The sequence below is a fragment of the Ascaphus truei genome, chromosome 2, assembly GCF_040206685.1.
Source record: "Ascaphus truei isolate aAscTru1 chromosome 2, aAscTru1.hap1, whole genome shotgun sequence".
Classification (NCBI taxonomy): Eukaryota; Metazoa; Chordata; class Amphibia; order Anura; family Ascaphidae; genus Ascaphus; species Ascaphus truei.
The window spans coordinates 315,725,951-315,741,437 of NC_134484.1; the positions used below are offsets into that span (position 1 = coordinate 315,725,951).

At 41.5% G+C, this 15,487-nt stretch overlaps 1 protein-coding gene across 7 annotated transcripts in view; it reads right to left on the reverse strand.

The window, feature by feature from the left end:
• COBL (cordon-bleu WH2 repeat protein) overlaps window positions 1-15,487 on the reverse strand; it is a 431,588-nt gene that overhangs the window by 138,644 nt on the left and 277,457 nt on the right. For all 7 annotated transcript variants that reach the window (XM_075586506.1, XM_075586505.1, XM_075586504.1 and 4 more), the window contains one exon: window positions 8,966-9,086. In XM_075586506.1, the coding sequence (XP_075442621.1) occupies window positions 8,966-9,086 (121 nt within the window). The remainder of the gene's footprint in view (window positions 1-8,965; window positions 9,087-15,487) is intronic.

The window sequence follows — 15,487 nt, forward strand, 5'->3', positions numbered from 1 at the left end:
AACCTGGCTAAACACAGTTCTGTTTTTTTTTTCTTTGACCAAACAGAATAAGCAGAGCAATGTATATAATTAGCATTGTATTAAAGAATGCAGGGTGGGTAGAATAATGCAAACCAATAAGGCAACCCAAGCATGGGTTTGTAATTCTGTATCAATTTGTAAAATACAATTGCAAGGCAGTTCAGCTAAGAATAACCATTTTTTTTTTGCACCTGGTTCATTTAACTAAGCCATGGGGCTCTGTGCACATTCTATCAACCACTGGTAAAGAGGGGTCTGTTGCGCAACAGAATGATTGCGTTTAGAGAACTGATGGACTCCCAGAGGGCACGCTCAGTCTCCAATGTCCAGCGGGAAGGGGAAGCGGCGGGGGTCGGAGACCCAGACGGCGCAGTGTCTTTGCATCCGGTGGCTCCAGAGCCTGTGCAGGCCCTGGATCTGGCAACATACAGCGTATCAGACAAAGCAAGATTTGCTGCAGCGTTGATGGCTATGCTACAGGACTTTGAGCCGCAGATGTGGCCTCCTTTGCGATCCCCTCAGAAGTGGCGTTTGGGACAGGAGGCCCTGGTGCAGCGTTATGGGTGGCAGCAGCATGTGGGCGCATAGCATGGCCACTGGGGCGTACCTTGGGGGAGCCGGGCAGATCGTCCAGGAAGGAACTAGTCTTGCGGGGGCAGCAGCGCCGGTCCCCAGCCCGGCCCGGAAACCCTCAGCCTGGATCAAGCAACCACTTTGAGAGCCACTGGTGCCGGGACACTTCATCATTCGCAGGAGGGGGACCAATCGCGGACAGGGCGTTCACAGACGCTTACACATGTCTTGCCAGCGCGTTGGGCACGCATTTAACAAAGGAAGAAAATGAACAAATGTGGGCAGGGGACTATGTGGAGCTCCTATCATTGCTCTCAGACTATAGGGAAGCGCTGGCTCGATCATCTAAGAAAGGGAATGCAAGGATGGATGACGTTGAGAAACGTCTCTTTCCGCACACATTTTCCAATTGGTCTTGCACATTTAGGATCTTAGTGGGAGTGATCGGGCAGAAAGCCCCCGTCTTATGTTCAGCACTGTTTAAATGAACAAAGGAACATAGGGCACAACGGATTTAGCATATCCAAACTCATTTATTGAGCCAACACAATGAGTTTGGATATGCTAAATCCGTTGTGCCCTATGTTCCTTTGTTCATCTATCCAGGACTGATCGCAGGCTTTCGTTCTAACACTGGAGCACCGGTAACTGTATCAATTTTTTTCTATTTTGAGGTGTGCAGCATTTCTCTCAACTGTCTGGACAGCACTGTTTAAATACATGGATATGACTGGGCATGCCCACCAGAGGCACAGCGGTATGGGTTGGGGGATCTACGATGTTAAATTAAGGGAGTAAATGGCGTTGAACATGAAGATGTCATGAGACATGAAGGATGTGAACCTGTGCATCGATTAGGTTGTAGGGGACAAGCCACCCCCCTTTCAGGTGGGATCCAGCGGGGGACGTCAGGCCGGTGGAATGGGCAGGCAAGGAGAGAGTCAGTCAGGGGTTTACTGTGCGTTCAACGACTCGAGGTGCACATACAGCAACTGCCGCTTCAAGCACCGGTGCGCTACCTGCGGGGGACGCATCCCCAAGCAAAATGTTATAAGAGCAGGGGACGCGGGTCCACGGGAGCAGGGCGGAAGGCGCCATTCCCAACAATCATCGATAATTTAGTTACATGGCTGGAAAACAACCCCAATAGGGAAACGGTCCGGCTGCTTCCAGCCGGGTTTACTGAGGAGTTCAGGATCCTGTTTGAGCATCAAGAGCATCAAGGGTCTTTAGGCTGATTCAGTACCTTTCCTACCCGGAAGGTACATGAGTGAACGATGGTATGGATCGTGACTCGTGTTCAGCCAGCTACGCGAACTTCGACTAGGCAGCGGCTCTAGTGGGTAGGATGGGCAAAGGCGCATTGCAGGCGAAGGCAGACATTAAATCCACATTCCGGTTGCTGCCGGTGCACTCTGAGTGCTTTCACCTGTTAGGTTGTATGCTCAACGGTGATACTTCATTGACTTGTGCCTGCCCATGGGCTGCACATTAAGGGGGCACGGGGTCTGCGGTTCAAGGACCGGCTGACCGGCCCCTCCCCCTCCTGTTAAGGAGCAATCTGGCAGGGAGTGGCATTTACCCTATAAGTTATTTGTTATAAATATAAATTCACGGCCTTTTATACCTCCAGATCTGGTCTCTGTCTTTATTTGTACGTTCCATGTGGGTTCGGGGCAAGGAGGAGGGGGGAGATGGGAGCTACCTCACAGCCTCCCTGGTCATATACAGTACAACATACCTCCCGCTGATCCGTGTTTGCATTAAATTCAATGCGGGGACTATCCTTCAAAACTCCTTTGCATGTAATTACCCAGAATCCCTAGCTGCAGTGTAAGCATTTCATACTATCAGATAATGGGGAACATCAGGGTTGCAGACCTGTCTGAGACATGTGAATGTGCTCACAAGTGATATTTTTATTTGTTGCACACTGTACGGTGGAGGGTTTTTGTCACTTTTTTTTTTTTTTACCTACCATAACTTTTAAAATGTGTCTTTGAAATAGTAACTGTCTCCTCAGGACCTAATGTTAATTCTTAAGTTTCACTGCATTTCTAATGTTTATTACATACAGCAATGTTTATAGAGGAATCATATCTTATTTTGCGCAATAACACAAAGTAGCAATTTATGTAGCTGTGTCATTCACTTTGGTTTATAAAGCATGTTCTGGGCACACATCCCAGAAGGCATGATGCAATGTTGTTGCACAGATTGCCACAAAGTGTTATAGAAAAAACTATTGTTTTCATTCACCACACCCCTTTCTTAAACAAAGGCATCAAGATGCATCAGATTATAAATAGTATATATATAACTAGCACAATTATATCATACTACCTGCTCATTGCTGGGGGAAAACCTTTAGTACCCAAAAAAAGCAATATGTAGTTTAGGGTGTTCATTTTGAAAGCCTACACGCAGTAAAACTGAAAGAATTCTAGTAATAAAAAGCAAGAGATTTGTCTAAAAAAAAAAATTCAAGCACTATCAAGTACCGTGATAGCTTTTCAGGATTCTCCAACGCTAAGTGGGCATAGAGGTGCCACTTAAAGCCCCTATTCAAAGTGCTTTTGTGCTTTGGTACTGCCTTGTTTTAAATGCTTATTTTTTGCTTGAGTTCACTTGAATTGACACATAGGCCTGATGTAAAATTGACATTTATGAGTTTATTCTAAAGCCGCCGAAGTGGCTGATCTGGCCATTTTCGGACAAAATTCTTGCATGAAGTCAGTGGAGAATTTCATCTGCTTCATCCCTTAGTAGTAAGTCTCAGATATAAGAGACATTTTCATTTGAAAAATGAACTCCTTCTCAAGATATCAGACAGACTGAATAGGTAGGCCAGCAAGTGTGCAGTTTAAAATCCTCAGTGTGAACTCCTAACTTAAAATGCCGGTGCACAGCTCATAAGAAAGAAAAAGACTGGAACATGGTGGCCAAAGGTATATTTGATATTAAAAAAACATGAAGTGTATTACTGACACACTAACACGTTTAACACACAGGGTGCTTTATCAAAGCGCTCCTAACAAACTAAGAACTGAGTCTCATGTCAAGATGGGATTCTGATTTCAAGTGGGCCTGAAGGAAGATAGAGAATTGAAACACACACACATCAAACATGAGTGTCAAAATAAAGTACAACTAATATAGCAAAATTGACAATCGTAAAAAAAAGAAATAAAAGCAATAAAGCCAACAAGCACTTAGGCCTAGATGAACTAAGCTCTGTGAAAGGTGCAATCCCCATAGTCGGCCAGTTGAATTTCTTAGGAGCCTCTGAATGTGTGTGCGTTTGTCAATGCAGTGTTTTCTTTACCCTTACCCCTCCTAAGTCATCTTTCAAAAAAAAAAAAACAAAAAAAAAAAAAACATAATAATCATACTTATAGGTGTCAGATTTGGGTAAAAATCAATCACCCAGGTGAGACCTCTTAAACAGCTCATTGGAATTAGTTCTCTTTAGTCCTAGGCCTGTTTGCCTTTCAAGCTACTTATTCCCAAATAGGTGTGTCTGGGTGGGTGGAACTCCACAGGCATGATTTCAATAAGTGTTATTTCCGGCACAACTTGCCCCCTCATTCACGGTCTGGATAGGAATAATGCCAAGATTGACATAATGCGACATTAAGCTACAATAACGTGACGTTAAGCCTATGCTAACGAAATGGAGTTTGCCTGTTTGCATATAATTAGCTTGGATGATACCCTGTTAACTCGGGGAACATAGCATCTATTCCTGTTTTTAGGTAACGTTAAAAACCTGAGTTTAGTGTACATAAGCTCTAAACAAAACCTTAACTGTATGACATGAAAGACATGATTCAGTACATTCATTATTAAAATATTTTTTCTGACCATTTACAGGGGTATAGGGACCTAAAGATATGCGAGAGAGAATAATAAAAATAATGAGCGACAGAAATCAGGAGAGCCTGGCAGACCAAAATTATGAGCACATTTAAAAGTACAAGACTGTATTTTTGCTCTTCAATAAGCCACCCAGGCTTCGAAATGTTGCATTGAAATCAGCACTCGGATCGGGTAATGTCTAGAGATGGGTAAATAATTTCCACGGAATTTGAATCCGTCGCAGAGTAGCCAGTTCCTTTCATGCGAGGTTTTCAGCAGATCCGTATCGGCAGATTCGTTTTTGTTGTTTTCGATCACAAAATATCCACCTGACTGATTTCAACTTCTTAGAAATTCATAATCTGATGGGCAGATTACGTACAAGGCCTAATTTACTAGCCTTTCACTCAAATTGTATATATATCCCCTCAAACCCACCTTCCAAATAACATAGAGAGAGACACCTCCGATCAAAAAGGAGCGCACCTGAGGTAACTGGGAGACATGCTAATAAGAAATGCAAAGTATATTTAAATGACTGACATACCACACTTCCTAAAAGGATTTCCAAAATAACTAAATTGAGTGGACAAGTCTAAAGTAGCTTGTGAGGTATTGGTGTCAGGCCCAAAAAGATTAGAACCCACAACCTTTGCTATTCTGGGCAGTAGCTCTAGTGTGTGCTAAACTAGCTCATGGGTAGCATTACTGTCACAGCATACTTGCTCACTGCTACTCACACCTGTAGCCCACTCCCCCTGGGCTTCCATTAGCAGCGGACCCCTTCCACTTCCTGGTGGCCATTACCAGTTCAATGTACCATCTGCACAAAAAGGAGCACACCTGAGATACCTGGGAGATAGCGCCTACGATCTTTTGCCGCCGCTGTTTAGTTACCACTGTTTTTGCCGCTGGGACATTTAGCTGCTGGATGATTTGCCCCAAAGGTAATGTATACTGTAACTCCCTAGCCTTAACGCCTTACCCATTAATGTCTTACGTTAAAACCCCTCATTTTAACCCCCTTGCCCTAACCTTACCCTAAAAATCTTAACCCCTTACTCTAAAACCCCTAAAGTTAACCTCTACTGCTAACCAATTACCTTAGGATCGAAACAGCAGCTGAAGAGCAGTGGTGGCGAGAGCAAAAGGCGCCATTCCGTGGGAAATATGATATTAGCTGGATTAGATACAGGTGTGAGCAGTAGAGCTGAGCTGATTGACTGAGCTGCCACAAAAAAAACTTCGCCCAAGGAATATTACCACCAACCACTAGTGTCCACCCCCAGTCCACAACCGCTATTATCATCACCATTTCCAGTTGCCAACTTGCTAGGCGCATCACTTTAGTGGTGTGTTATTTTTGGTCCATTAAATGGATTACGATGTATTGGGATGGATTTTTAGTGCCCAATCTGTCATTGGATTTTGGTGTGTGGAACGGATTCCGGCAGTTTTGCCTATCTCTAGAAAGGTCAATGAAATTAGCATTTCTTATTTACGGCAGTCTCAAATAAATGTCACTGGATATATGGGTAATTAATCCCACAAAGAAAAAAAATAAAAAACACTGCAGAAAAGTTGAATGACCAAGAGGAAATTATTAACTTGTAGTTATCAAATCAAATAAATGTCCTGGTTTTAAAGGATTGTTTTTTTTACACTATAATTTGACATTTTTAACACTTTTGTATTTCAAGTTTTTCTAAATCATTTTTCTTTACTTGACATATTTTTATGTTAGAATATGTAATGTAGTTCCAGTGCTTGAGATATTGACAGTATGTGAAATTGCCCAGATTTTGTGAATAATCAGAACTTGAATAGAATATTGTAGGCAAAAGACTAGTATATATTCTATGTAGTCTTAAGTATTTGGCCAAAGCCGGGTTAAAATGCTAGTTACAAACTCTCTTCACTTCTTCATGCTTCACTTCAATTCTTAATTCACTCTTTGCATACGCATGCAGATTATTACAATTCTTAACAATCACCATTTTGTGCACACGCTGAGGGTTAGTCATCAAAATCTCCCAATTCTAGAACTGGGGGAAAAAAATAGCACCACTCTGCAAAACTGGCAAACAAATAGGACCAGATTTATCATAGAAAAAATCCCAATGCTTACGATAACATTTTTATCCTTGATAAATCAGGTTTATGTTTTGCCCTAATTTAGTGACCGACTCTTTGTTAATTGTCACTGTTAGATTGACTCCGTTTATTCTCATACAAATGGAATTTAGTAATGGAAGCCACAACATGTCAATCAATAAGTTAGTTACAGTACAGAGTGATACATACAGTATTTAGTGCATACCAGTGCGAGAAACACAATAGTTAGAAATCATTTATTGCAATTCCCAAACTGCTGAGTGAAAATAATGTTTAGAGGTGAAGGAAAGTCTCAGAAAGAACTATTGACTGACTATCTTTTGGTTTCAAATTACATACCTGATGTTAATGAGTGGTTGAAACCTATCCCAGCTTCACATTGCAAAACCAGTATAACTAACCTCACACTGATGAGACCCAAAGGCTTGAAACAACGGTCTGTGAGTAGGCTTACTGGCTATGTACTTCTTTAACCCAGTTTGTGCTAAAAAGCTGTGTAATACGGAAGGCATAAGCTTTTAGGGATCCATATTCAAATGGATTAGAAGCAAAAAGGTGACACACTGTGCTCATCCCTGACAGCAGTGGAAGCAATGTATGGTAAGAGATATTGGTGAAAGACGGGGTTGCAGACCTGTCTGAGACATGTGAATATGCTCACAGGTGGTATTTATATTTGCTGTACCTGAAGTAAAGATAAGGGAAACAAAAAAAAAGCGCAAGGCCCAAAGAGTAGTATAGTTAAGTTTATCCACAATTAAAAACGGTTATAAACACTTAAAACAATGTAGTTGTTACAAGCACTTCGGTACTGAGATAGACCGCAGGAACAGAGGCACGTTGCTCATCTGTTTGTCGGGGTTGTGTGAGTCCTGGCCCTCTTCCTCCTCTCGAACGGCGAACTGTTGCACTTCCGCGTCAGGTGACTCGTGACGCCGGTGTGTGTCGTCGAACGGTGGCTGAACTGCGGGCGGTCTCAAATCCAATCCCCTCTCCAAACACGGCGGTCAGGAGTTTCCTCCGGATCCGGATTGGATTTGAGACCGCCCGCCGTTCAGCCACCGTTCGACGACACACACCGGCGTCACGAGTCACCTGACGCGGAAGTGCAACAGTTCGCCGTTCGAGAGGAGGAAGAGGGCCAGGACTCACACAACCCCGACAAACAGACGAGCAACGTGCCTCTGTTCCTGCGGTCTATCTCAGTACCGAAGTGCTTGTAACAACATTGTTGTAACATTGTTGTAAGTGTTTAAAACCGTTTTTAATTGTGGATAAACTTAACTATACTACTCTTTGGGCCTTGCACTTTTTTCTTTTTTGTTTCCCTTATCTCTAGTTTCTTCTGGTTCCGAGGTTGGTTCCAGACGCAAAGAAGCTGCATACCCATAATTTTTCGTGACTGGACTTTATATATGTGTGAACACAATTTTGGACATTTTTCAAAGTATCAAGTATCTATTAATTTTTTCTTCTAATTGTTCCTTATTATTGAGTAAATCCCATCCTTTATATGCGTAAAATGTATGTATATGATTACTAATTTTGCTAGTAAGAGCGCTGGTGGATACATTGAGGGATAGTGGGGTTAATTCACATCTAGTCCCTCACTGTGTCTAATTCACTCAAAACCATTTCTACTGAAGTAAAGATGTCTTGATCTTATCTGCAGACTTTGACAAATTATTCACTTCAACTATGTATAACTTGAAAGCGCTGATGAAACTGCCATAAAGTAGAAATGCTGTTTTTTTTTTATTCTAGAATCCTATTCAAAATACTGTGGACTGCGTAGGGGCCAAGAGCACTCTACTTTTAATGGGTCAGTGCTGTTTAATGCCATCTTCAAAAGGGTTATGATTTGTTTATGATGTAAGAACAGAAAGTGAAGGCATGGCTATCGACAGGGGGGTAGTGGGGAGAGCAGGGACAAGTGTCCCTCACCAGGTGTCAGAGGGGGGCAGGCCAACCAATCCCAGAAGTCAGGTGCAACTTCTGTAGCCGTCCTGGCCCTACCTCTGTTAAAGCTGTGACTGGAAGCCTCTTTTAAAGATAGACCCCTCATTTCAATAATCTACAGTACTGCCAGAGGGGCCTACAAGTTACAGTGGGGAGCATTGCTTAACTATCCAGCAGTAAAAGAATTAAACGAAAAAGGTGGAAGTTTAGGTAAGTGACTAAATGTAATGGTCATCTTGAAAACTATGTACAACCAGAAGCGTAAACCATTCATCGTGCCACTCAGAATATGGTGGAAGTACTTCTAGTGGGGAATTGAGTAAAAATGTCTTCTGGTTGCCACATATACTCTCGCCAATAATGGGAAATTGCAATAAATAATTCCAGCCGATAATTCAAGGTACAAGTATTGTGCATCTCCATAATGGTTAATACTTACCCGTAGTGCTTTTTCTGTTCTCCTCTTTGTCGTTAATCTTTTCTTTTGGCATTTGGGGAGTTGGCGGTGCCGGGGCTCTCCTTTTCTGTTTCTGCTCCTTATTTTTTGGGGCGGCAGGAAGCTGGGAAAAAAACAAAAAACGAAGATGTTTAGGCTCAGATTTCCACTGAGAAAATGTGACAAACTAGAGGTATTGCCTTAATCAGAACAGCACTATCCAAAAAAGGGGCCTTGTAGCAGCAATATGTGGGGGTTTTTTTAAGCACCTGAAAAACCATGACATTATCTGGCAGTGCGGCTTTCTATTAGTGACCCTAGTGGCCATATGTACTATAAACAAATGTTTTACTTGCCAATCTAACAGATGATGTTGGGACGGAACTGGGAAATTCTGGTGGTTGGAATAACCACGATTCATTTCAGGTACTCAAGAAAAAAAAAATCTATTTGACTGGAGATTGTTGCTTTTTGACCTTAAAGGAGTCTTAAAATTCATGATGTTTTACATTTTTTTTTACACAGGGTTGAAGCAAGGTGTCTCGGGAGCTAAACCCCATTCATTTCAGTTCCGAGCCCCCTCTGCTTCCGGAGATAGCTGGGATTTAAAGTTTAAAGCTCCCATGTCACGCGACCAATAGAAAGCTGAACCTGATTATGTCATGGCTTCCTATTAGCCCGCAGGATGTGGGAGCTTTGAATCTCGCCATTACATAAATCGTGGTAGCCGAGTGGAGCCGCCTCCAGCACCCTTTACTGAGATAAGTATCTCTAGAAGCAAGAGGTCCCCTGAGCTAAAAATGAATGGGGTTCCACTCCGGAGACCCCATGCTTCAATCCAAGGGGAAAAAAATAACGAAGGAAAAACGCTTGGATTGCCACTTTAGTTTTTTTTTATCTGTTTGGAGAACAAATTATCAGACACTCACTAGCTAAATGTGTACCAAAAGAGATTAGTATTTAGGGAACCAGGATAGTCCTTGGAGTGGAAAATAGGGCATTTGAGCACCGGAGGACTTCCTAAAACTAATCCTGTAAAAAAATATGAAATTTACCCTGCCAGTGCTATATTAAATAGATTCCTGATGGAGATGATTATTAAATGATATGAATCAGCATCATTCAAATTCTCCTATTTAACAGCTGCAAATACTGTTCACAAATGTAATATTTGAGAGTACTAGGAGCTGATAAAAAGTTCTCATGTGATCTTTAAGATGAGGCAGTAGAAGAAAAGCATGATGATCACTACCATCAACCGAAAATACGCTTATTTTTGCTCCCACCAAATTATTTCTGGTTTATTATTGCCAATGTTATCACCGCAAGCATGTTTGTGAAGTTTAATATAAACATATATCTCAACTAGAAAATGAACACGGAGCAATATATTGCAGCAGAAAATGTTATCATCAAATTCCCCAAATTTATTGGTACACGTCATCCACCATACTTTCCCCTTTTACATCCTGATCATACTATGAAGTCCTCAAGTTTCTGTCCATTTTGGAGAAATCTAGATGTAAAAACGTTTTGGGGGATCATTACAATTTTGGAACCCCTCAGTCACAGATGTATCCAGAATAACCTTCCACAGAGTCACAAGAAACAAAAATATGTTGCTGTGGATCTGGGGAAGGCTGACAACTGTTTCTCTCCCCACCCCCTCCCAGCGGCTGGGGAATACCAAGGTTGGTGTCCCCCGGAATTTCCCATCTGTGGGGAAAGTTGCATTGGCTGCATCTGTAAGTATGAACCCCTAGTTATCCTCTAACCAACGTCTATGTGCTCTGTAATCTTCATCATTGAGTTCAACTTTGAGGAGGTTTGGGATTATTTACTAAAATCTCCCAGTTGCAAAACTGTGACAACACCAGTGTATAAAAGAAAATCCCACCGAAGTTTTTCCTTGTGCACTGCTTTTGCCTCCACTAGTTATTAACCACCTATGGCGGGTATTTAATAAACTGCAATAGTGCAGACCTTGCGCACTATCACACGAAAACTCCCGTTGAAGTCAATGTGAGATTCCATGTGTTAGTGGCCCCTATTCGTACTATTGCAGTTTAATTAATAACCCCCTGAATCTGCAAAACTAATTAACACAGGCTAAAAATCCCAGATAGGGTGTTACACAAGTAATTTCACTTTATTGCCATTCCAATACATGTTTGGTTAGACTACGGGCCCAGTTCAATATATTGTGAATCTGCTTCCTAGTGCTAGAAACAAGTTCAGCCCCATTCAAATGAATAACACTAAAATCAGATGTGCAGCATATTAAATGATGGCCTAAAATAGGCTGTACTTTTAATTACAAAGGCACCTTGAAAAATATATATGCTATGATCAGGATAGGACTAGTAATAAAGTGAAGAATGACATGAGAGAAGATGGTAAATGTGATTATAACACATCAGTGCAGTCACTTGACATCTGATCACACATGAGGCAAGTTCAGGCCACTGCAGATTCTCTGGATCCCAGACATGCTCTTACTGTAGGAACACAAATCCCTCCCTTAGCTAAGCACAAATGCTCAATGAACACATCCTTATAAATATTGTTTCTATTTTAAGGAAAGCTATATACTGTTGGGAGTTTCAGAACTTGGAATATGTCGTCTACTTTACAGCACATCTATGTTTTTCAGCATTTCACAATAAAACATTCTGCCTGATTTTCTTTTTTATGTAAAACCTTTGGACATTGTTGCCAACACTTTATAAGTTTATGAAAGCGCTCTCCTGGTTTCTAGGATGCGTTTCAGTGCCTGGTTGCGAAGAAAGAGGATCACATGATTTTGGGTCTGTGTATGAAATTCCCAAAGCACAATTTGATGGACATCAAACCGCCTGATTACTTTTAATTGACTCTCAAATGTGAGAAACATATTGGTCAAGTTTGGTACATTTGATGCCATTTGTTACCTAAAGAATGGCATATGGAGTAAACGGACGAGCCCAGGTGCAGATTTTATTTCTGAAACCCCTATTACCCCTATTGCTCCATAGAACTACTCCCCAAATCAAAAGGTGATGCAAAATACTTTGGTACATTGACACAACTGTCTCTCTTAATGCCAATTTTATGCCAAAAAATGATGCATATGAACCTGGACAGTGAACCGGGAAAAACAGCGCAAGAAGGGGAAAGACGGTAAGAAAGAGACAAGGTACAGATACAAAATATGCAGTGAGAAAATGTGGGGATTTTCGCTACTCCCTTGATCTAATACATTGCTGGCTTCTCTACTACTGAATGGGGTTAACATATATTGAGGTATAAATAAAACTATTTTTTGATTGGCGGTTTAGTGCATTTATCTGATCTATTCCTTCTACTAACTTATTTTACTATCCTAAATGAGGCACAAGTGGCAAGTGTTTAAATCCTCTTACACTGAGTTTAGATATCATTGTCACTTATTTACAGTATATGGTTCCATCACAGCTCAGTACAGTATAGCATGAAAAACCCAACAAACAAGGACAGCCAAAAGTTAAGATCTCAGCACCAAGCTTATAATCTTAAAGGAATGAGAAAAAGGAAAGGCAAGCTATAGCAGGTGATAGAGATTGCAATTAAAACATATACTTTATTTCCTGTTTTAAAACAATCTCCATGTTACTGACTCATCATGAGACCGTTCCCTGATGCGAGTTTGCCTGGCGGGACTTCAGGACACACACACAAAAAAAATGAGACTGAAATGTTATCTTAGGAATCTTGTTTCAACCCCAGATGCATGTGACCTTAGACCAATTATCTTACCTCTATCTATTCCATAGTATGTGCCACATAGCAACTGAAATGATCAGCTCATTAGAGCACTGTGCCGTTAGGGTATTGGTATTATAAACTCTGGCAATTATATTTATACATTAGGAAAATGAGTTGGTGGAACAAACCAGCAGTGCTTTTTATTTTATTAGTTCCCTCGTAATTCTCCGTATATTGTTATGAATTTAGATTAAAAAACCCTTCAGAGTTAGACATACAGTACTTTATTTATGCAAGTGTAAAAAGGTCAAATAAATAAGTCATCCGTTTCCATCACTGATAGCTATATATATATGTATGTGTATGTATAGCTCTGAACCTAATGATTTACTTCACTTGATGATTTTCAAGTTTATGGAAGCCCCTGTCATTTTACGACAAGCCTGGTTTTTAAAAGTGTGATCCTTTTACAGTTTATGGTGTGATTAAGAAAGGTTCCCTCTCAGTGACTTGGTTGATATGGGTACTTATTCTATACCAGCTGAAGTGGTCGATCGGGCCGTTTTCGGCTGAAATTCCCCATTAATTCAATGGAGATTTGGGGGCAAAAACGGCCCAATCGGCTGCTATAGAATAAGCCCTTAATCTGGAAGATTGGAAGTCATGTAAATATGTTGAAGAGGGAGTCACCAGTTGAAAACCCTGAGCTATCCCAGTGTGATCTTGGGCAAATTACTTTGGGAAACTGTGACTCGTTGCACTGTGCGCAGGGCGATCTACAGTGACAAAGCTATGCAAAGGTATGAAGGTATTACGGTTGCTGGAATTCATTGGGCTTCACATGCCTATGCCTATCCACAACAACTTGGTGATTCACAGCCTGTGGAAGGCCGGCAGAGACACTTTCAGTAGCTGGCTGCAACCTGATAACATCTAATGTGTGCAGTCAAAACAAAAACTGAAATGAATATGTTTTCACCCTGTCCTTGAAAAACCCCACACTTCAAACTAGACAAGGAGTAGAATTACTTTTAAAGTTGACGATATTGGATTGATGAGGGCGGGGGAGACCTTTATTAATAATAATAAGAGTATCTTACATAGCACCTTTACAGTACGGAAGCAACCCTTTATTTTTCTCTTTCCCATCTTCCTTTTTTGTTCGATCTTTCCCTCATTGTTTCCAAATGTTTATTCTTTCTTTTCCTCTCTCTCTCTAGCTTTTTTCTTCATTCTTTTCTTTCAAACTCTCCTTTTTCCCCCGCTTTCCTTCCTTATTTTTACTTTCCTTCCTTCTCTCCCTTTTTCACTCATTATTTTCTCTCTCTCTCTCTCTTTCATTCTCCCCCCCCCCCTCTTATGTTCATCCTTTCTTTCCTTCTTTCTATGGCTCACATTCACAGAACTTTGTTACGTCATAACGGGGGATTTTCAAAGGTTCCAAAAACCATAGTAAGTACTGTCTTATTGCGAAGACGGCCTGGTGTTAACTTTAATGGCCATTTATGCTAATGATATGCAAAAGAGATGTGGACCACCTCAACACATATCCACAGCAGCCCAATAATGTTAATGTTCAGTGCAAATTTGTTTTCGGTCATAGCTAAACCTGGGTCTCTGCAATATTTTTGGCCTTGTCCAGGGTGCTGAAGTGGCCCACTTTGGCTTCCTATAATGCCTTAACAATATAGAAAGCAAACGTGAATATACTGGATTAGGCAAAAAAGAATAATAATCCAAGACCTATGTATTAACCCCTTCAAAGTTTTAGCCTTCATGGCCACAATAGCTTCTAAGTGGTGAATACATTATATATAAAAAAAAAATGAAGACAGATGCCAGTACAATATATACCTGTCTGGCATCTTCATTAGAATACGGCTAACGTGAGCCAGCGTTACTGGCAACAAACTCCGGGGTATCTTTTCCCGGCGCTAGCTGCCTCAAGCTGTGTTGGCCATATTCACACGAGGGCCCTAACGGCAGATGTTTTTGCATATAATTAGCTCTGTGGATCAGCATTAAGCTGAGGGAAACTAACGTCCATTATCAATTTTGATGATGCTGGACTGTTAGGAGCTCTGACTTAACGACGCTCTGAGGATCAGGTCCTATTTGCATAATTCTATAAAGTTCAATAGCGCAATTTACTTTAACGGGGCTCTCACAGTGGTAGTGCTTGCTTAGTCTCTCTCTCTCTCTCGTTTTCACGGTATTCAGAAAGAATCAGAAGGCATTAGCGCAAGTCACAAACCGTGAGGTAGGAAAACGCTAATACCGTACGGGACAGCAGTGATGGTATCTCAGTCTTTTTCTAAGTTCTCTCCAGAGCGATCTGGCCACAGTCCGTAAGAGCTGCATCTCCCTGCACAGCTCTTACAGGCGATCGTACTGGTTTTATTGAGATTTTAATAACAGAGTATTGTATCAAGGGGTCTCCAGAGCAGAGCTGCATTCATTTCAGGTTCGGGGACTCTTTGCTTCCTGAGTTACAGGTCCCGGTATGGGGTGCCTGTATCTCCTGTGCATTTAAATGTCCCAGTCACAGGACACAGGAGAATTAAACATTCCAGGGGGATACCGGCACACCACCGGGGCCTGTAACTCGTGAAGCAGCAGGTTCCCGTAAAAGAAATCAATGCGGTTCAGCTCAGGAAAACCCCTGCTCCCATACACTAGTATTACAATGTAAATAAAAACAGCTTAATTACCTTAGCGGCTAGCCGCTAAGGCAATGAAGGGGTTAAATCTGAGTACTTGGTTTGTTGGAGGTACAGGGGTTGGGTGAAAGAGGTAGTTTCC